This window comes from Anser anser (genome assembly GCF_964211835.1).
Source record: "Anser anser genome assembly, chromosome: 7".
Lineage (NCBI taxonomy): Eukaryota > Metazoa > Chordata > Aves > Anseriformes > Anatidae > Anser > Anser anser.
Genome location: NC_139727.1, coordinates 31,666,433 through 31,688,589, shown reverse-complemented (window position 1 = coordinate 31,688,589; position 22,157 = coordinate 31,666,433). Strand labels below are relative to the sequence as shown.

Here is a 22,157-nt window from a genome sequence, read left to right as displayed (position 1 = left end):
TTCCTTGCGGTGGAAAGTTTTCCTTTTCATAAAATAGAATTAAAAGAGAATAAAGTGTTGCAAACTTGTCACTTCTGTAACCTTATTAGTACTCTTTTAATGTAAGCTATTTTTAATCACTGTTGCATTTTTGAATAATTGCCTTTTTCATATAAATAGTGTTATCAGTTGAATGCAGAAGTAATGTGGGAAAAGTACAAAAAAAAAACCAACCAAAATCAATCCTTTTCTTAATAGGAATACGTCAACAGCCAAAGTCAAAAACCTGTGCCTGCTCCTCTTTCTCTGGAACAAGCTTTGTTACCAGCTATACTTCCATCAAGGTAGAGTTTTTTTTTGTTGTTGGGGAGAGGGATGACAGGTTGATTTTTTTTTTTTTCAATTTTCCTTTGGCTTTTAGTATTCTGCGTTACATTTCAAGATATGCTTGAACTCCCCAATGATTATACGATTATAACTGTGCAATTTATTCCAAGAGTTGCATTCTTTCTGGGGAGTTTTTTTTTTTTCAAATAAGCTTGAGGAGGCTTTTTAAAAAAAAAATTAATTATAGTGACCTCTGTTGGTTTAATTTTAAATTTTGCAGAATAATTTAGTCAGCGAAGAAAAATAACACTCTTAATGAAAAAGGAAGAATATGTTTTTAAAACCCACAAACATCTCAGGTGGATTTTGGTAGAATTCCAAACCAAATAGTGAGAACTTGTGAGTGAGTACCCCTTGTTCAAGGATATGACTCACTCAGAAATGAAAAACTTCACCATAGGGCTAGACTTGCATTTGTTACAAAGACTTAGATTTTAGCTGAAGTTTTGCTCGACTTTTACAAACTTGTGTGGTCCTAGTAAAGACAAAGTCATTTATCTTTGGAAAGTTTGGGGTCCATACGAAAGACCATTTCTAGCTTGTGGAGTGGCTGAGCTGAAAACTGCCTTCTAGGCAGATTTGTTTAATCTACTTCTGTCCGTATTCATTGAAAAGAGCTGTGGGGTGCAAGTGATGTAATAGCAAAGTCATGAATAGCCATAGGACAAGGCAAATGTTCTGTTTGCCCTTTTTCTTTTGGTGTTCTTATCTTGGATTGTTCTTTAGTGTGAAGAAAGTGTCTGGAAAAGTTGTTAGACATTCAACTTCTTGTGGATCTTGTTATGCATAACATTTTGTGCCCTTACCAGAATTCATAGTGTATTTTTGCACTGTAGTTCAGTTAGTGTTTCTAAAAAATAAAAATCAGTGTAAATCTAAATGTCATAATACAATTTTTTATTCTGTATGTAGACCTAATGATACTGTGGATGAAGGTAGAGAGGCTTCATTGCCTAACACCAGGGATATAACCAGTGAGCCCTACAGAAGAGAGCTGATAGCTAACTTGGCTGAGCACATTTTATTCAGTAAGTGTTTCAGTGTCACTGTCAGCTTCTTATTTTGTCTTGCTTGTTGCACGAACTAACTTGCTGTTTGGTAGTGTCATACTTCCAAATTCTCTCCATTCCAGGTGATCATTTCTTGACTTCACATGCTTTCTCGACAGTTTTCCCTCCTTTGCCATCGTCTGTCCCTCTGGAACATTTAATAGACTTTCTGTTTGTACAGACCTTCTGTTTATATTGGTAACTTGTGTATTTTTTTTACTAGTATACTGAACTTGATGTAATTTGAAGTGTTTGTGTTGATATTAGTGTATCAATATGACATCATGACTTCTCATTGCACCATGTAAGAAGTTACTGCAGTGTCTTGTAGGCATTATTTATGTTACTATTCTCATGAAATCATCTAGCTACACGGACCACTGGCTTACAGGCTATGTGGTGTGCATTTCAGTTAGCAGATCTGTGATTTCAGATTTAAGAGATGCATATGAAACAGCACTTCTAGCTTAGTAAATTTCTGAGTTTTACTCGGGCTTCTGAGTTCAAGTTTCTGTAGTTTGATTACTTTAATATTTTCCATACCTGCAGGTCTCCAGAATTGTCCATGGTCTTTACGGTACTTCTGTAGGGTGAATATGATGATCATCATGTATTGCTAGAAGGAGCTGAAGCGCTAAGGGCTGAGATACAGTAGTGTCAGGGAATGCTTGAAATTCTATAGTTCATACCCTTTGATTGTTACTGTATAGACATAATACACTTTGTATTTCATTCAGAATGTACAGTTCTCTGCCAGTATCACTACTTTTTTTTTTTTAAAGTAGTGGCTAGTGTTTCATTTGTAACGATGTTCTAAACTTTTCTGATAGTTGAAGTGTTTCAGTTTAACTTTGTCTTGTTTACTTCTAGCTGCTAACAAGTCCTGTGCAGTGATGTCCACCCACATTGTTGCCTGTTTGCTGCTGTACAGACATAGACAGGTAAGGCTTTTGCGCTGCATAAATGGACAAACAGTGCTTTAAACTTGTTAATTAGAAGCATAGTATGCATTCTACTATTGCGTGATACTGACGAGAGAAGAGAGATGCATTTGAAGTGGATTTCATGTACTCTTGTATTTTGGTTAGCAGTGAATGCTTGGAGATAATCCATTATTGATGAGATAATAATATACATTCATATAAAAATATATTTTTAAATTCAAAATTTAGTTACGCCTTTTTAAAAGAGTAAATGTTTTTTTGTCCGTTGTGTTAAAATCACACTCTAGATCTCTGATGTTGAAACACATTTACCACTGAATATGCTAGCGCCTCTTCAGTTAATTTTCAAATGAGTTTTGCTGTTCCTTGGCACTAGAATATTGTGCCAAGTTGGCAAAATTATTTTAATGTTTAAATGAACCTTTGTGCATTGGGCTTGGACTTTTTTTTCTCCTACAAGTGTGTTTGGCATTTTGTCTGTAATTCCTTTTCCCTCCAATTTGAAGCTTTTATTGCACATAAATTGAAAACACGTTGAAAAGTATTGGTCAGGTGTGTAATCTCCCAGTCAAAGGCAGTATCACTATTCCCATCGGTTCACTCTTTCCAATTCTCTAAAATAATGGGATGAAAGAAGAATTTTATTATGTGATCTGAAGCTATCTTGCCAAAAAAGCAAGGAAAGCAAGCTCTTCCACGTATCTCCAACCACTTGTGAGTTTTGTTAATTACACTGTGGCCAGATAACCAATCATTCATTTTATAGTGGAGGTAATGGAAACATGAGATCTCTAACATATCTTCTTACAGAATGACTTAGGTTTCTATGGGTTGTGAAATAAACTAAGATTCAACCAAAAATCTTGCATTCTCAAATAGGTGCATGGCTTTAATTGTATGTAATTCAAAACCCACGGTCTATTTCAGTGAAAAACAAGGCTTTCTAATATGACTGTTGGACTTTGGATTATTGAAAATCAAAGTCTCTTATGTATTTGCTATGTACATGTAATGTACAGATAAACTTCTGTGCAGAAAATTATTTTACTTTTTGATTCTCTTTTTATTTCTAGGGAACTGATCTTTCCAGGTTGGTAGAAGATTTCTTCTCCATGAAGGAAGAGGTCTTAGCCCGTGACTTTGACTTGGGTTTTTCAGGGAACTCAGATGATGTTGTCATGCATGCCATCCATTTGTTAGGGAACTGTGTAAATATCACAAACACTAGTCGAAACAATGAGTTCTTCATCACTCCCAGCACAACGATACCTGCTGTCTTTGAACTCAACTTCTACAGCAATGGAGTTCTTCATGTATTCATTAAAGAGGCAATTATTGGTACGTGCTGGGGTTTACCATGGAAAGACATTCCTGTGACCCATGAAGTCAAAAAGTGTCTGCACTCAACCCCAAACCCAGTTTTCTATGTAATTTACTACTACTATATATTTCTCACCTTCCTGTTTAAGCCCTTGTTTACCCTAACAAAATTGATGTTGAAGTAAGTTTGGTTTTGTTTTTTTTGGAGTGTTTCCACTCAACTTTTCCACCAGCCTTTATCTTTCTTGGAAGTATTAATGTATTGCTCACTGCCATAGGCAAGGTACTGTAGGATTTTTGAGCCAATATGGCAGAACCTGTGCTTTGTTTAGCAATATTTTAATGAGAATTTGTTTCAACCTGAGATACATTGGAAACAAAAGAACAGTGGTGATTCCATCTTTATTTTTCAGCTGCATGCTTGATGTTTGACTGTTTATAGGCCTAGAAATAGACAAAACAGATGTTTAAGTTTCTTTTGCTGTAAAGCTCTTTGGAAAAACTCTGGTTATGTTTATTTCTGCTCTAGCCTGCAGTCTTCGTGCAGTTCAGAGTAAGAGGTATAGAAATGGTACCAATGGTGCTTCCCCCAGTTTGATTAGTCAAGAACACCTTGTCCGAAAAGCTGCCAGCTTGTGTTACTTGCTCTCTAATGAATTTACTATATCTTTGGTAAGTGATTGTATTAATTGTTCACTTTTCTTTTCCTTTTTTTTTTGTCTTTGCTACTTAAAAGAGAGTTAATGAGAGTTAATTCTTTCTTTAAGTGTCTTGATTCTGATATGCTCACTGCAAGTGCAGTCTGATGATAAAGGGCAGCAGGAAGTTGAACATCATTTGAAAAAAAAATAGTGTTGTTACCATTTGTTTCAAGGAAATGTCTGAACATTTGAGTGAGTATAGTTGCATCAGAACAATTCAACCAAACACTGTCTGGTTTCGGATAACGTGTGAAACTTGCCACATTGTTGTCGCTATATAGTTTTCTCAGCAAGGTATGACAAAATCAGTCAGTCAGGTTTAGGGGATCCATACTGAGTGTACGCCAGCTGCATGTGCAAGCGCTAAGTGTGTGATACTGGGGTGAGCCTGAAGCTTTTCTACTCTGCTGCCATCAGGCTTTTCCTGAGAAAGAAAGGTTGATCTCTCTGTCAGCTTCCCACAGCTGAATGTTGGACCTCTTCATCTTTTGTCTTGCTTATGTCATTAGACCATTACAACTATTATCTGCACTCCCCAAAAGCTATTTAAATATTTTGATTTAAACAAATATAATATTTGAGAGTACCAAACTCATATGAGTTTGCATGCATGATTGAAATTACAGTGGAAACGAAGACTCTAGATTCAAAATATAATCCTAATTTACTTAGTTGTGCAAGAGTTGCACAGTTCCATACCTAATAGTTAGTGTAAATTTTAAATATGGCCTGACTTTGGTTTTTGTTTTGTTGCAAAACATTGAAGAGAGCTCATGTTATCTCAGTATTGAAAGATAATCTGTATACCTACAATTTTCAGTGCTAGATTTTTTTTTTAATATGTACAAGTTACTTAGAATTCTAGAGATTCTTGAATTCTTTCTTAAATTTGTAGACCTTTTTTTCCAGACTCTCACCTTTTTAAGTGAAACATAAACCAAATTTAGTATTTTTGTCCGGGCAGTAATGTAGTTCATATGGTAAAGTTGTTCAGTAATCTCATCTTTCTACCTTCAGAGTTAATAACTGATTTTTTAACCTAAAAAATGTTTCCTACATGGTTATAATCAGTGCAAAAGAGGTGTCTTTTTTTTTTTAAATTCAGTTTCAAGACATACAAGGCAATTTCTTAAAAGTGGGATTTTCTTTAAATTCCAAAGAAATCACTGCTGTAAGTCTGAATGATTTTACTTTTATGATGATTTTTTTTCCAGAAAAAATAATCAGAAAAAATTGTATGTCTGTCTGCCAGGATAGACGAGAGCGGTACATTCGGATTATGGTGATAAAAGATTAATAACTTGTTTAAAAGGAATAATAATGCTGTATCTAAAAAATTCAAACAGAGCAGGGAACTGGTGTGTGTCTGTAATGGGTATAACGGATGCAATTTTTTATTTTATGTTATTTAGTGCATTTTATTTTGTTTTGCAGCCTTGTCAGGTGATATATCAAGTCTGCCATGAATCAGTGGAACGGCTAATACAATATGGTATTCTTCTGGTTGCCGAGGTAAGATGACAGAGATAGTAAATGTGCTGTTTCTTGCACGTGACTTCAGCCGTGGGTAGTTTATGCTTGCTAATTGCTAGTCTTGTTCTAAATATATGTTATTACAGAAGGCTTGTAACAAATGAACAAGTCTAGGCCTGATGATGCTTGATTCTTATGTTTATAGCATCAGACATTTGGGGATGGTCAAAGTGAGCCTACAAATCACTGTGTAATGTCACTGTCCCATTCCATTACACCTACTAAAGATGACATATTTTATGCTGCCTTGTGAAATTGGAATTTATTTTATTTTTGGAGCCCTTCAGAATTGTAGTATAGCTACACAGATGTTTAATTTCTACTTGTAAAAGAACAGATCTTTTGGCACTCCTGGACTCCTCTGCATTGATCTAGGAATTCCTGTAAACCTTCTCTGCTCACACGGTGTGAAGTTTTGGAGTTGCTGTGTGGTACAATCTGTCACCAGAGGCATATGTTGTTCAGGAATGTGGGGATGAGGCAGCGGCTGACTCAGCATACTCTTGCTTCCCAGACATTTTTTGTGCACAGTAACCAAACCATGGAGCCCGGGGGGAAGTGACAAAAAGTAAAATAGCATGTAGAAGAGATATTTGGCTGCTTTTTTTCGCAGCTCTTTACTTTCAAAAGTGGTTAGAGCTACTTCTGGTGTGCTTGCTCATGGCTGTTACTCCTCTCCAGTCTTACGGCAGACCTTTTGATACATTTTTAATACATGTAATTGTAGGTAATATTTACTCAATACTCCTGGATATTAAACCTTCTCCTCCTTTGGAGTTAAAACTGCACGCTTTTTATCTTAATTACTGACATGTTATCATGCATTAAAATGTAATCATTATTAAATAAATCCAAAACTGAATGCTACTCATTGGATTAGGAAGATTCTTGTATGTTCCATGCCTGGGGACAGATGAGCAAGATAGGTGTGGACAGTAGCGGATAGACACCTCTGTCTACTCAAGCATGCAACCTGTGCTGATGGTTCTTCTGTAAATTTTGGTTGCTGAGGCTGGTATTCGGCTCTTTAAAGCTGAGATGTACATAACTGTTCAGCAGTGTGTAAATACTCAGTTGTGTTATCTGACATACAAGACCAATGCAACATTTGAATGCTTAAAAAATAGATAGTCCGTCAGTAAACTTCTTAAACTTAGTGAAACTCTATGCCTGCTTATTCTTTTAAAACATTAAGAATTTACATAATCAGTGCAAACACTAGCTTGGAAATGTTTGTGGGTTTTTAAAACCTGTTCTCTAAAAGGGGTAGCTACTTTCTGCACCTTCTGATGTTTTTGCTTTCCTGCTGAATTTAACACATTGGGAAATTCCCTAATAAATTGATTGATACATGCTTTTAAAAATTTCTTAATTCTTTTCCTGTGACTCTACTGTCTGCTTCTACAAATAAGAAACAATCCCAACACATAGTAATCTCTGTAGTATTTTTTAAAACTTATTTTCTGGCCTTTGCTTCATTCTGAATATAACATCTGATCATACTGTGAGATGAGAAGGATGTTATACTTTATTTACTACAGAAGCCTTTCTCTTTGTCATGAATATTATGACAGTAATCATAATGACATGTCTGTTATCCACTTGTTTTTAATCTTGCATGATTTATATTTCTAAGTGGAATATGGGGGACTTTCCAGAGTGACTTAGTGTTGGTGACCTTTGAGAATCTCTGTTCTGCTTCGAGCAAAACAAATAATCATAAATGATTGACACGAAGGTTTCCCTTATTCTTCTGGGTGTGTATTTGCTATCTCTGAAACTCATTTCTGAAGGTGCATTGTTGAAATTGACTGTTGCATCAGTTAGTTGGAGTATTTCTGTTGCACCTGAATTACTGTGCACCTGAACTTGTGACATACTTGCATTATTGCACAACAGGACTAAACCACTCTTTGAGTAGTTCGAGTATGTATGTACTTTTCGATTATGCTTATTGCCTTGGTAGATTACCTCATATTTTATTTGCAGCAGCACTTTTCAACTTTACAGAGCACTGTAATTTCAGTAAAACCTTTAATTAATAATTGTTTCCTAAATAGATGAAAAACAAACTATGGATACTGTGAGAAAAAAAGAGTTCAAGGTGAAAAAATCTACCAGTGGTATTCTTGCCATCATGCACTCATTTCAGAAGCCTTGAAATGTGTATTTACCTAAGACGCTTACTTGCGTCTTAGGTAACTATGAGTGTAAATCCATGCCCTGATATGAAGACAGATTACTGGTGGAGTATTTGTAGGCTAAACCTGGGTGGTGCCTGTCAGGGTGATTAGCAGAACAGAATTGCTGCGACACAACAGGTAGAGGGGACTAAGCGTCTTGGCATAACTGAGATTTAAACAATTTGGGTCCTTTGCAATTAAAACTAGCTCATTATATTCCAACCGATGTCTCATGTGGGGACAAATACACAAACAGCATCATTAGAGGCAGTAAGTTATCACTTAAAAATAGGAACTTCTGGCATTCTGCATTAACTGAGATTTCAGCTCTTGTAATACAATAAAACGCAGTTTACTAATATGTCCTTAAAGTAACAGTAGTACAATGGTTAACAACATCCACATCCAGATCGCGTCTCAGCTCTCTATCCTAATGCAATTGAAAACACTTTCTTGGTAATTGCTGTTGCCTGGCTGCTGGTGGGAAGGTTCAGCAACATTACAGCAGAGATTTTCACTTTTATGTGACAGGCAGGCTACAGAAGGGCAGTCTTCCTCACCAAGTTTCTTTTCTGTCTGCATATCTCAACCCTGTCTGTAAGGGTCTCCCCTGTTTTCGTTAAATACTTCTTAATGAATGGACTGATTTAGTTGGATGAGATTATAAAATAAGCCTGTTGGTTGCTTAGATTTCATTCCATTTATTTATTTATGTTACCTATTTAACCACCTTGTCTTTCAAATTTAAGCAGGATGATCAGGAGGATGTTAGTCCCAGTCTTACAGAGCAGCAGTGGGATAAAAAACTCCCTGAACCATTAACTTGGAGAAGTGATGAGGAAGATGAAGACAGTGATTTTGGAGAAGAGCAGAGAGATTGTTACCTGAAGGTAATGTGAAGCTAAGGTACCAAGGCTAGTAACCTTGAAGCCTGTTACCAGAGACAGACTACTTCTCTCATTCTGGAGGGCTAAGGATAAAACCTTTTTCTTTTTGCTGGTTCCAGTATTAGCCTGTCATATTTTGCTACAGTTGGTAAAAAACCTGTTTCTCTTTCCCATAGAGAAAACAGCTGAAGAAATATCAAATAATCCTATAGGGAAGTGGAAAGGCAATGGTGGTGTCATGAAACAAAAAGGCCTAAGCATCTTAGTGGCTAAATGTTTTATTCTTCATAGATTGATCGTGTTGATTTTTAGACTGATACCAGTTTTCTCACAGAGCCGATACAAACAAACTGGTAAACTACTTTTTTGATATGCTTTCATAATGTACTGTCTTGTGCCCCTGTACTCTTAATGGTTATTTGGGCTGACGTTTTGCCATGTACTGCAGTGCGGGGTTTTTTTTGCCATTTCTGCTGGTCTCTGTCTTTTAAGCTCTTGTTGCTCTTTCTTAGGTGAGTCAGTCTCAAGAGCACCAGCAGTACATCACTTTTCTGCAGAGGTTACTGGGACCTTTACTGGAGGCATATAGCTCTGCTGTTATCTTTGTGCACAATTTTAGGGGTCCTGTTTCAGAGTCTGAATACATTCAAAAGTTACACAGGCACTTAATAAGCAGGACAGAGAAGAATGTTGCTGTGTATGGTAAGTCAAACAGTTTCTCTCTGGAACTGTACTTGATTCTGTTTGTCCTGGCAACAGGATAGCCCAAGTTCAATTGCAGTTTGTTTATTTCTGTGTTTTCTTTCTTGCAGCCGAGAGTGCTACCTACAGTCATGTGAAAAATGCAGTGAAAGTCTTTAAGGAAATTGGGGTAAGTGTTCTGTGATCAAAGCTGAAGACTGTTAAGTTTCATTTTAACAAGGAGCACAATTTTGAAAACTTGTGAAATCTGCGCAATGTCAGTTTAAAATCTGTGAGTGTATCTGTGCAAATGTGTTATGGCTTTTGAACATTTTGCTTTCTTTAAAGCTCAGGGCCGAAGGAAAGGAACACAGGGTGCAGAACAGGCCACTTCCTGCACCTGTGAAAACTTGTCCAGATGCTATCTAGGGGACCAGGTGTTCTATTCCTAGCTAATAAAGTTCTTTGCTCTGCTCTGTGTCCTTGGTGCACATCAGTAACAATGTTGGAAGGCAGAGAGCATGCTCTGTGCTTAGTGACAGCTATATCAAAGTTTGAAGGACTACTTAAATCTTTAACTATTAAGTTATTGAATTTTGTCTTAGTGCTGATTGATGTTCCAGGAGCATCATCTTACTGGACCTCCAGTGTCCATCATGAGGATACAGATGTTCTTTATTTTTGAAGAAAAGGGTCAGTTTTGCACTGTACCCCTCACGCTTCAAATTTTAGATTTTCTATCTTGAATTTTCAAATAAAAAAAATCTTTCATCAAAGTGGCATAGCTTCCTGAATACCAGATGGGATTTAGCATTGTAATTTTAAAAGCACCAGCATTTAGGCAAAATATTGCCGGGGGAGGGTTTTGTAGTCTTTGTTCTTGAGTTCGGATGTATTAAATAAGCTAACAATAGTTATCTTGGAGTAAAGCCTATGGTAAAGGCATTCATCATTTTAATTCTAGTCTATTCTGCTGTTGGAAAAGTGGAACTAGATAGCATCTGCTTAGAGCATAGCATCTGAATTCTTGTTTTCAAAGTGCATGCATATTCAATTCAGATGCATTTTGAGTGCCTGTTTGGTTCCTCAATTTTGTTAGGAGTTGGCTGTTTATCATACATTGTGCTTATTTCATAGTTTCTTTTCTTAAAAACGGTGATTACTTGAATATGGTGATAATTACATATATCCATGCTGTGTTTCAGGTTTTCAGTCAAACAAAACAAAGGAGAGACACTATTTTGGAACTTAGCACTACGTTCCTACCTCAGCGCAACAGGCAAAAACTACTGGAATTCATCATGAGCTTCATGGTACTATAGAACACATACAGCACCTTTGTCCAGGGACATGAAGACAGGTTTTGAGACTGTGTCAGAGCCTGACAACATTTGCTAATCCTTCAAACTTTAAGGTGCCACTGTCTGGGTAAGGCCTTCTCTGACTTGAACTACTGGAAGACAAGTGCCTTATTATGTATGCATTTATTGGTTTCTTACAGTCCCAATCCTGTTATGATACTCGAATGACACTTCGGATACGAGTTAAATATGTTGCAAAAAATAAAATAAGCAATTAGGTTTAAAATGGAGAGTGAAGTTTTATCAGTGTTATGTTTTAAATAAATGTACTTTTAAAGACTGTAACAGATGCACAAATACAAATATTTGTGATCTATAGCTAACCCTGAGATCTTGAGTTTAGTGGCAACACAGCTTATGGCATAAACAACTAACTTCCATTCCGATCCAGTTTTATTGTTTTAAATAAATGGTTTCTAAAATTTTGCTTAGGCAGGTTATATACTTCATGGATAAAGCCATAGATTTGCATAACCGCTAACATAAATGCCAAAATTCTAATGAGAGTAACAGTTACAAACATCTGAGAAAAACGATCATGTAGCAGATGATTGTGAGAAGTGTTGTCAGCAGGCACAGCTTGCACTATTAGATCTGAATAGTGCAGTGGTAAATTGCACTAATCACTGCTGTCATGAAGAATGTGAGAGTAGCTTTTTTGTTTTTATTGTGGCATCTGTCCTTCAGCTAATTGAAAGTCAGGAGACAGTTGCCGAAGTGTGAATATCTTGTAAAATCTTAGTTTACTATTTAATTGAGAAAAGCTATTAAGATTTTTTTTTTAATTAATAGGGTGTCAGATTTTTTTTTTAAGTGGAGTAAAAGCTTGATTTGGTGAAATAATTTTTAATTTTGACCCTAAAATTTCAGCAATAACTTTCGCAATTATTAGGAAAACAGTGGTTCATATTGTATTCTGTTGCTGAACAGATTTAAATTAGCACAAAGGAGTAGCCTCTAGAAACATAGAATGTCATAAACAATGTCCTTCGGGCTCTAATTTAACTGGCTTATAAGAAAAAAAAACAAAAAACAACAAATGATGAATAATTCTGTCCAATGAAACAGGACTCTAGTCTTGCAGTGTCATTGTTTTGCACAGAGGACTTGCACTGTAGATTTCATCTTCTCTTATGTGAGAGGAGGTTAGATTGCAAGCTGTGGTCCTGTGTTTTTAGTACAGCTGATCTAGTTGAAGCAATAACTTGGTGGTACATGAAGCTGGTTTGCTTGTGAAATGTGTTTTCCTCATTTAGATTGCCTTTGCTATGAGGGAAATCAACATTTCCATTACTGCAGTGTTTCACTTGATTCTCACATCATGGCCTTGTGAGCAGAAAATCCCCCCAAATTCATCACGTGAATCTCTGTTGCTTAGCATAAATATGGACAAACATACTTGAATCCCAGCATTTGCACTGTTATGCCAGCACAAAACTGATGCACATAATTTGAGTTTGTGGCCAAGGAGCTTGCATTCGTACTGCACATTCGTCAACAAGAATATTTCTGTAAATTTTTTTATTAAATGCTATTAATATTTGGAACCTGTGGTTTATAGTTTGTTAGCATTATACAATTAGCACTGTGAGATGCATGTGTTTTGTCACTAAACCAGGTGCTCTACAACACTTAAAAGAATTTCTGAACCAAAGCTACATTAATATGGATACAAACTGACCATAGAACTGCATCTGTTTTTGTACACTTCTGCTGTTTTGGCAGGGTAGTGACTAGCACATGATTTGTTTTGTGAAGTCCTCTATCTCTTTAGGAAAGTTTCATCTCATTCTAGCTAACGTGTACTGTTGGTTAACCCAATGAACGCTCATACAACAGTTGTTGCTGATGGCTTCCATTTAATGTCAAAAAAGACTAGGTGCTTCTGAATAACAAGTCTCAGTTTACTACATTTCAGTAAATCTGAAGTGTACTAACAGTGAAGACTGTATATAAAAAGATTTTTACAAATGAAGCAATATGAAGCAAACAAAACTTGAGTCATTTTATTAAGATTGTTCTGCCAACAATCTGTATTAGTTACCGTAAAACCCAGGAGTACTAAGGTCACTGGAGTGTTCTGGCTAGGTGTCGCATCTAAAGATAACTTATGGATTACCTTCTAAAAAATAAAAATAAAAAAATCTGATTAATGTAAGTCAATGAGAGGGTAGGGTACTATGCATGTGAATACACATTAATGAATCCTTTTAGTATGCAGAGGGAGGGTACGCCTCTAAGACTGTGTTTTATAAGAAAAAACTGCATGTGAGAAGTCATGTACTATGAATCATCTGCCAGTGGAAGCCGTTGCTTTCTGCAGCAAGTGTGTATGTATGCAAGCATGTATATTATGACACACAACTATGCTTTTTCCTGAAAATAAAGCACAGAATAAAAATAATCAGACTGTAACAGTCAAAAACTATACCCAACACTTTTGCACTGTATTTACACCTTCAGTGTCTTCTGATTTTATTAATCTCTCATGTTTCCTTTGCTGATACAACACCAGGTTGAGTTAACCTTGGTAAAGTTAACTAGTAAAGAAGAAATTATGGACTCTGAATTACCACAAATGTATTTTAAGACTCTCCTCTTATAAAGGCTTACACAAGTCCCATCATTCTTACAAACATATTACTCAGGTGTGCAAGTCTTTTGGGCCAGGGTCTTTGATAAGAAGTGAAATGTAATGTTTTCATATGCATCCTATAGATCTTGTATTTTAGAGTGATGGAAGAATTCCATTTTCCATGCTGCCACAACTACCCAGTCCCCCGGGGATCATAATTTTGTTAACGTTTACTCTACTCACAGTGATGTATGAAGCATACCTGCCTTCTCTTTGACAGCATTGGGCTTTACTCACATATCTTCGATTAGGAAGCGAATACGCACACTTAGTTTAACAGAACTGACCGCCTGCTCCATGAAGTATTGGAATCACAAATTTGGAAGAAGGTTGAGCTGGAGGTGTTGTAAGATACTGTTGCTATTTTGTTTCTGTGCTTATGAGACTGGTACTGCTTCCTTGTGAATGTTACCGCAATTTACTTGTTACGTGTAATGGGTGTCTATTGTAGAAGCACAGAGGTGTACTGGATTCATTTTAATAAATTAAACTGTTTGCTAATATGACATTTAATAAGTTCTTCTAGTGTGTTTTTTTTTTTTTTTAATAGCCTGCTAAAACAATTCATTTGATAGCTTTGTCCCTTTCCATGTAGTTCCTGAAGTTAAACCATGAAAAGCTTTCCTTACAGATGTGGGTGCACATGAAAGTTGGAGACGGAGAAGAATTTCTACTGGTGTATTGACTAGAGCAGAACCATTTAAAAAGCCAATTGAGATGACATCCTGACTCCTGAGTCAGTTCCATTTGGTCACAAAGCAGAGGTGCCATTTAGTTCCACTGTTCCCATCCTCTCAAGGATCTTGTATGTGGCCTCCATCTTTTTTAAAGGCTCTGAAAGTTCCTCTTACTGTACAGGGAGGGGTGGGCCATGCAGAAGTCTGATTCTACAGATTATCCCTTCACATGGTGATTTCAAACCAACCAAGAGAACAATAAGCCCCTTTCAGCAACTCTGACAGCATCTGGCAAATGTGAATCAATTGGAGTGGGGCTCTAATATAATAAAACCTGCATAGATGATCATTACTTAAATTGAGAAGGAGGGATGCTGTTTCACCTTTCAGAAAAAAAAAAAAGTCATAATCAACTGATTCTTTAAGAGGCCTCTAGCAACGTTCACCTGCAAGCAAAGTTCAATTAGTTGACAACTCTTGGCTGAGGTAGGAAACTGAAATTTAATTATAGTGAATAGCTTGAATAAAACCCAATTTTTATTGGTGATGACCTTACAAGTTATTCTTTGTGTAAATGTCTTCCTATTGCTCAGTCTTCTAAAATCCCAAATGTCAGATAAAGCACTTATCTCTGTTTTTTGCTTAATTCAGTTTTCTTGTAATAAAAGCTTGTCAGGCTTATTTAGAAGGATCGCTTGATTTGAACTCTATGCTTTGTTCTCTCTTATGGTACACCAAGTTTTCAGCAGCCTTGCATTTTCAAGGTAAGATCCCCTTTGATCTGAATTGCTACTTGAAATGTTTTCTTTTCAGTCTTTTTTAGATCTTTGTTGCACTTTGGATTTCCTGGGTGAGAAATATTGTCCCTGTTAATTCTTCTGTATGTTGTCCCACCTGAAACTTTCTGACTTTTGTGAAGGAATATGTATGAAATGTTCATTGCTGTGTGTTGTGCCAGAGTTCAGGCCCCAGAGACTGTAAAGCCTGAAGAGACTTTTAGACTTCTATGTCATAGCCATTGACAGTAACAGAAAGAAAAGCTAATTAATTAATTATTGTATAGCTATTAGTTACATGTTTACTTACAGATGCAAAATTTCAACAAAATATGCATGGAAAAATTTCTATGAGTAACTGGCCTTAAAAGGACGTTCTCTAGCATAGTAATAATATGGTTCTTAAACTGGTAGTACTTACAGTCTCTAGGTCTCAAATGCTTTACAATCCCTGACGGATAAGGAAACCTAGACATGGACCTCAGATAAGGTGCCTAAAGCCACACGTGACTTCAATGACGCCTATGAACCTCTTCTTTTTTTCTTCTAATCCACGTCACTTCTGATGCTGTCTTCCATCTAGGAAGTGATGGAAGTTTGAGGAAGGCTGCATATGTACAAATTTTAAGAGTTTTTTTTTTTTCTTCTCTTCTTAAAGAACAATTCACAGTCAGAATGGAAAAATTATGGATTTATGGATTGAAATAATTCCTATTAAGAGTGGACATTTCCACTAGCATCTATTCTAAGTCTGGTCTCTTTGGTGATTTGGGGAATGGTACAGAGGGTATGCTCTTTACATCTGTAGTTAACACGATCTGGGAGAGCCAGGTGGCACCCTGGAGGTTGTAGCAATTCTTTGGAGAAAACTCTTTGAGTTTACTGGTAGATCACAAGCTGAACATGGGCCAGAAGTGGCACGATGTTATGAAAAGCGTAGATGGTATGCAAAATATCCTACACCTGCAAATGAATGACAAACACAGGGCATAATTTTCCAGTCTATTCAGACTGATAAGGTCTCAGCTGGGATACCATGTTTAGTTTGAAGAGCTCTATTTGAAGGATGATATGGACAAGAAAAAAAGAAAAAAATGTATCTATTTTTTGCCCTTGTGAATAAGAAAAAAAGTAATTTTGATTAATCCCTAGATATGGGAGCTCCTAAGTTGGATGAGAGTGAATTTAGTCTTCAAGTTGCAATAAAAAGAATCAGGTTTGATGCAGTAAAATCTTTTTTTAATGGAGGCATAGAGAAACCCTGAAATAGATGGCCTGGTGAGGCTGAAGTTCCCTTTGTTCTTGGTGCTGGGTCCGTGGCCTCTGTCCCTGTGTGTGCTGTGGCGTGGTAGGAGCAGAAGGATGGATGGTGAAGGTCAGCCTTCCAGGTCCAGGCACTTTTCCTAGGCATACTAGAACTGGATTTGTGCAGAAGCAGCTTGGTCAGGCTCCTTTGGCTGGTTGGCTCTTTATCCCTGAGCCCTGAGATCAGGAGCCGCTCTAATTCAAATTACAACGCTTGTTCCTGTTACCATTCAAGACAACACAAATGAGGGCTTTATTAAGATTGCTCTGTAAAAATGTTTGCTTAGTGTCTCAGCTTGTCAAAAAGCACATGCGGTACCAGAAGTCATTAGGAAAGGAATAGAGAGCAAACCGAGTAACATCACTGTGCCTCTGCACTGCGCCTTGCATCCTGTGTGGGCACTTCCACGGGAGATCAGTAGGAGCATCCTACCAGCTGTAAAATCCCCAGTGACCAGAAAACTGAAGGAATCCTGCCCCTGGCCTTTTCACCTTCCAGACTCTTCCTGGCAGATTACAACAACAAATTAAAAATTAACTCTGCAATCTGTTAGCAGGTTACAGTTTAACTCTGCCCCTGTTTTGGAAATGTTGGAAGCCAAGTGGCATTTCCTGAGTTTTTAGTTTACCACTGCCTTGACTATTGCGTTATCTCAGGGCTTTGGGCTCCACTGATCGTATCTGCCCAAAGTCAACAAGGTTTATAAATGCCACGGAATACATGGTGGCACTATTTTAGCACCACGCGTTTTCTCTGGGAGGCTTTCCAGAACCCCAAACAAATACTTAAGCAGCCTCTGTACGTGAGCTCTGCGCCATTTGATGGCTGCCACGTGATGGGTACCCACCACGGCTTGTTAACAGCCAGCTGGAATGCATCAATAAAACACCTGTCTTGCCTTTGATTTATTCTCTACCAGCAGAAGAGGCTCAGGGAGGGCTGATTGATTGGTTTTGTTCTTCAGCTAAGTATTTTTGCATGTCTGGAAAACTTCACAGGCTCGCCTTATGGCTATGTTAATACATGGGTTACCTAAATTTAGCTGAAGCCTATTTTTAGCAGTGGTGCTGGGCACCTTGAATTAGACATCCTCTTACCTCTTCAGGGTGGAGAAGGACAATTTAAATGCTACCTGTCAGCTGTAAAAGCCCTTTTTCAGTGTTGATATCCCCCTTAATTAAACTCACAATTCAGCACCTCTGCCTACAAATCTCTCTGGCCATTTCTAAACTGTTTTCCACAGCTTCCTCTTCCTGTACGCCACAGCCTCAGACACTTGTGATCATTCCTATGTCCAGGTGTGTGTCATTCCCATTCCTTTTTAACAGCAACTCTTCAGCTTCTCAATCAGAGCCCCTAAAATGTAAGCATTAGATCCTTTAAAATACAGATGTGGAAATAAATTAATGAGTAACTTCCATCTTTTTTCTCCTATCAGAAAAACCTCTTTCCTTAAAAATTGCTGTGTTAGCAAGCAGCTGCTCAGATTGAAATGTTGAAAGTGAAGGTAGAGCAAACCTTTTCTCATAAACATTTTCCTTAAAAACTTTTAAGAAAACAATTTCAATCAAAATGTTTGTAATGTTTCATTGAGCTCCCATTGAAAAGTCATCCATCTCCCCTTCTTTTCGGCTACTAGCTTGAATCATTATGTAATATTTGTTTTTCTGAATAAATGTTGCGTATCTTTTTTGAAAATGATCAGAATGACTAAACGAGAATAATTTTACTGCTATGCTGCTGTTGCCAGAAAAAACGCATTCTATGCAAAGAAATTACATTTTGAGGGAGACATAGCACAGGACATGTTTTTGACCAATATTTTTGAAATCCCACATATAAACCATTACATGGAACAAAATGAATATTCCCTGTCTCTAGGAGATAGGAAAATTTAGACATCTTGTGTCATATCTTGTAATATTTAGGTATAATATGAATTAATTCTAGTTCCATTTCCCATGGCTATGAACTAGTTTCTGACATAATTGTAAGGAAACATCTTACTGTAAGCCCACCATTTTCAGAATTTTCAGTGTCTAGGAGGTGGACGCTTTTTAGTTTTTCATTCTAATTTGAAATAAAGATGGTGGCAAGGGAACAGGAGTTGCATTGTTTACCAGCTCCAGTCTGAACTCGTATTCCCTAAATCACTTTGTCCTCATCCCTCCCTCCTTGCAAACCCTGACCACAAGCACTACCTCCATTCGTTCTTCAACGCTGCTAATTCTGTCCCCTTTTACTCAAAATTGTTCCTCTTTTGCCAAGAGCCTGGGAAAACTCTTTTAGATATTAGGAGAATTTTATCCCTTTACTAGCTATAATCATTAACCCAAGTTGTAGTTTAGGGAAATCTGAAGCAAGGAAGCGTAGAAATATTAAAGCTGGTATTTCTGGATATGCTCCACAAAGTTAGGAGAAAGGATGCAGGGCAGGAGGTTGGTTGTTTTTGTCTTTTAATTGGTTTATACAAAGTTATCCCTTTGCCGGTGCAGAATGCAATAAACATGAAAAATGTTGAAACCCATGACACATGTAGTTAATTTTCTGAACTAAGTAAATTAAGTACAAATTGGATATTAATAATGCAAAGCAAAATGCTAGATAAGAAATTGCAGCAGCTTGTCTATCATTTTCAACCATTAAAAGATTAGCCTGAGTGAGGCAGTCCGAAGCTCCCTTATCTCTTATTAAAGCCTCACTTCTTTGTTTATTAAGGAATCAGATCTAAATGATGCAGCAGGCTTGAGACATTGCAATAGCCTTGTGTGCCGCGCCCGGCTTCAGACCTGGGATAAGCTGGAAGGTGGCTTTGGTGCAGAAAGTCCTGGCTCTGCAGGACCTCCTGGAGACAGCCTGGGCACCTGGCACCTTTGGGTTGCCACAGCTTTGGGCTGTGGATTAAATCCTTGCTAAGTGGGTAGCTGACGAAATGGTTCACTCCTTGTGGATTATTGCTGGAGGTCGTGTGAGGAGGTGAAGTGGTTAGTAAAGAGACAAATCTCTTCCCTGGGTTGAGGGCTTAGGACTCAGCCCCTGGCTCTGAAAACATCTCCAGATGTTACCCTGGGAAAATCACTTAATTCTCTTTGTTTGTTAGAAAGTCCTTCGGCGCCTGTGAGGCGACAGCGTGGTGCCCTGTGGTACCCAGGTCCTGCGAGCAGTGCTGGAGGCTGGACCGATGCCTCTGCAGTGCCACAGCAGTTAACGCTCATGGGCTGAGCCATCCTGTGCTAGCCATACCGAGGTGCTGGTGCTGGGCACGGCCTCACAGCTCTGCTCAGGGCACCTCTGCTGCAGGCGGCACCTGCTCAGCTGCTCCACGCCTGTGATGGAGCGTGTGGCCCATCAGCATCACGGCAGGTAGGAATAAATGGGGGGAGGGAGACGCTGTGAGACTCCCAACCCAACTGGCTCAGGGGGACTTTCTTTTTCAATACCAAAATTGATTTCTCCCTGTTGCTGCCACGTGGCTATGGTAATTTTTACTGCCTGCATGGGCTCCGGTACAGTGTTTTTTTTTGTTTGTTTGTTTGTTTTTCCTCCCAAATCATTCTTATACAGGGGGCTAACTGTGATTCTGATTGCTCCCTAGTGTGTAAAACACGCAAGAGGTTTTTTGTTTGCTTAAATTGCCTAAGAAAACACTCTTTTCCCGCTGTGTGTCACTTTGCATTCAGGCTGTACTTTGTGAGGTAAAAATTGCTTCTCAGAAGTATCAGGGCTATAATAAAATGAAATAAAAACAGGCTTTCCAAAGGAGATAAGCAGCTGCCACTTATGTCCATGGGTAGAAAAATTCCCAGTGCCTGGAAAACAAGGGGTTAAGGACTTTAGCCCTGGTCTTTTTCTTCTTTTCGTTTCTTTGGATGGATTTTGGCATTTGGCTAGTAAACAAACAGGGATGAGAGCAGCTCCATCCGCAGTGTCCAGCAGATGGTGGTGGAGTTTCATCTACAGCTGCGATTCCTGCGGAGGGCCTGGACACCACCACTCCCATACCTCAGCCCCCAGGCTGTCCATTAGAAACCAAACATCATTTCCTTGGCAGCCAGATGCAATATTTGCCTAACATGGAAAGCACGTCTTTTAGAGCTGATTTTATCTGTGGCTGTGATTGATTTTTATAAACGCAGGAGTCAGGCTGTGTTTGTCACCCGACACTAACAACAACACATTGAAAGAAGACTTTGACGCCTGTGGGCATGGAGTGGTGTTCATGCTGCTTCAAGAGAAAATTAGCATTAGGAGAGAGGCTCTGAGCAACACTTCACATCCCCCCAGCCGCACTAGTCATCCTGCAACCTCCAGTCCAGACAGGCTCTTCAAGGAAACAGAGCCATCACTCAAAGTCCTGACCTGAGCACACCTCAGCTCGGAAGTGCCCCAGATGCCAGATCTGCCTTCTGGGGTGTAGACCCACATCAGGTCGCCAGAGCCCATGCAAACCAAGGGCCCCTACAGCTGATGGCAGCTGAGAAGTGGGTCTTCTGGAAGGTTGATGGAAAGGAGAAGCACTGCCCTTGGCGTGTTTTGGGGAGCTGGGCTGCCAGCTCAGCTCATCCCCCTGGAGATGTAAACCTTCCTCTGAAGCTGGAGGGCAACTCAAAGACTGTGGCTGAATGTGAGTACCAGGTGTTCCTAGAGCGCCTCCTAAACATTCTGCAAAGCATTACAAGCATTGGTTTATTTTTAAAATATTCGGAAGGCCTTTCCTTTCCTTGTGAAGCTAACCTTCTGAATCAAAGTGTCCCAGTGAACAACTTAATTCTTCAGACAACAGTGCTTTTTGTTCAAAAATCTCCAGAGGCGCTAGTGCAAAGCAGATTTGAACCTGCCCTAAATGAACTGAGGAGTCCCCTGATTGTGTTCTACACTCTGCTGCACAGTCCCTGTGTAGCAAGGTGAAGTAGGTGTGGGGTCTGGACAAGGAGATGGCCAGTGCCCTGCAGAGCACCTCTGATAAATGTCTCCATGTCCAGCAGCGCTGTGGAGCACAGGAGATGTGACTCATGTGCGTTTCCAGCCAGCAGCACTGATGCTAAAAAATCCTGCTCTTTTGCCTTCCCCTTGTCCCAGCTGTTCAGGGGCTTCGGGTCTCTATGGTGATTCAGGCAGTCTCCAGCTAGCCCAGAGAAGGAGGAGTGGGGAATGAAGCAACAAGGAGAGGACCCATGGGTCACCTCATGACGTGCAAGCAGTGCTCACCAGTGCTGGGCCTGCACCTGAGCAATTGCCTTAGAGGTGATTGAGCAGCAAGAAGGAACACGGCGGTGGCTGCCAGCCCAGAAACCGTGCACCCAACAGCTTCTGCTGAGACTGCTGCGTTCAACTCCCTGCCCCGGCATGGGGATAGCTTCTGCAGAAATACTGCATTCGGTTTTCTGCCCCTAAATGGTCTGGGATCAGAATTTGCTTTCTTTAGTCATACTGGTAAGGAAACAACTCTTCTGCCGTTAAGCTGCTTGTGAGAGGAGGAGTGGCCATGCTGGCACAAGAAAAAGTCTGAAAGGATTTCTTCCACGTCTGAAGTGTTAGAGAATTAGGCAGGGGGAGAAGGATGGATACTAATGTGGCCACTGGAGGGCAGCGTCAAAACTCACAGTTGCCCAGTACAACCCAACCTCTCCCTGCACATTTCATTTCAGGCTCCTCTCGTCAAACGTTTCCCTTTTGTTTCCCCGGGTTCCTCCTCCTCTCTCCCCACCACTTGCACCCAGCATCTCTTCCAGCACCCA

The 22,157-nt window shown here is 38.9% G+C and overlaps 1 protein-coding gene across 5 annotated transcripts in view; it reads left to right on the top strand.

Moving 5' to 3' along the window:
• Nucleotides 1-14,168, top strand: part of GPAM (glycerol-3-phosphate acyltransferase, mitochondrial) — a 30,978-nt gene extending 16,810 nt beyond the window's left edge. For 4 of the 5 annotated variants that reach the window (XM_083844083.1, XM_083844084.1, XM_083844085.1 and 1 more), the window contains exons 12-21: nt 238-323; nt 1,279-1,394; nt 2,286-2,356; nt 3,433-3,697; nt 4,209-4,351; nt 5,815-5,892; nt 8,846-8,986; nt 9,496-9,685; nt 9,796-9,854; nt 10,870-14,168. In XM_083844083.1, coding sequence (XP_083700209.1) covers nt 238-323; nt 1,279-1,394; nt 2,286-2,356; nt 3,433-3,697; nt 4,209-4,351; nt 5,815-5,892; nt 8,846-8,986; nt 9,496-9,685; nt 9,796-9,854; nt 10,870-10,986 — 1,266 coding nt within the window. In that variant the 3' untranslated portion in view covers nt 10,987-14,168. The remainder of the gene's footprint in view (nt 1-237; nt 324-1,278; nt 1,395-2,285; nt 2,357-3,432; nt 3,698-4,208; nt 4,352-5,814; nt 5,893-8,845; nt 8,987-9,495; nt 9,686-9,795; nt 9,855-10,869) is intronic. The other variant, XM_083844087.1, reaches the window with a different exon arrangement.
• The last annotated feature ends 7,989 nt before the right edge of the window (nt 14,169-22,157 follow it).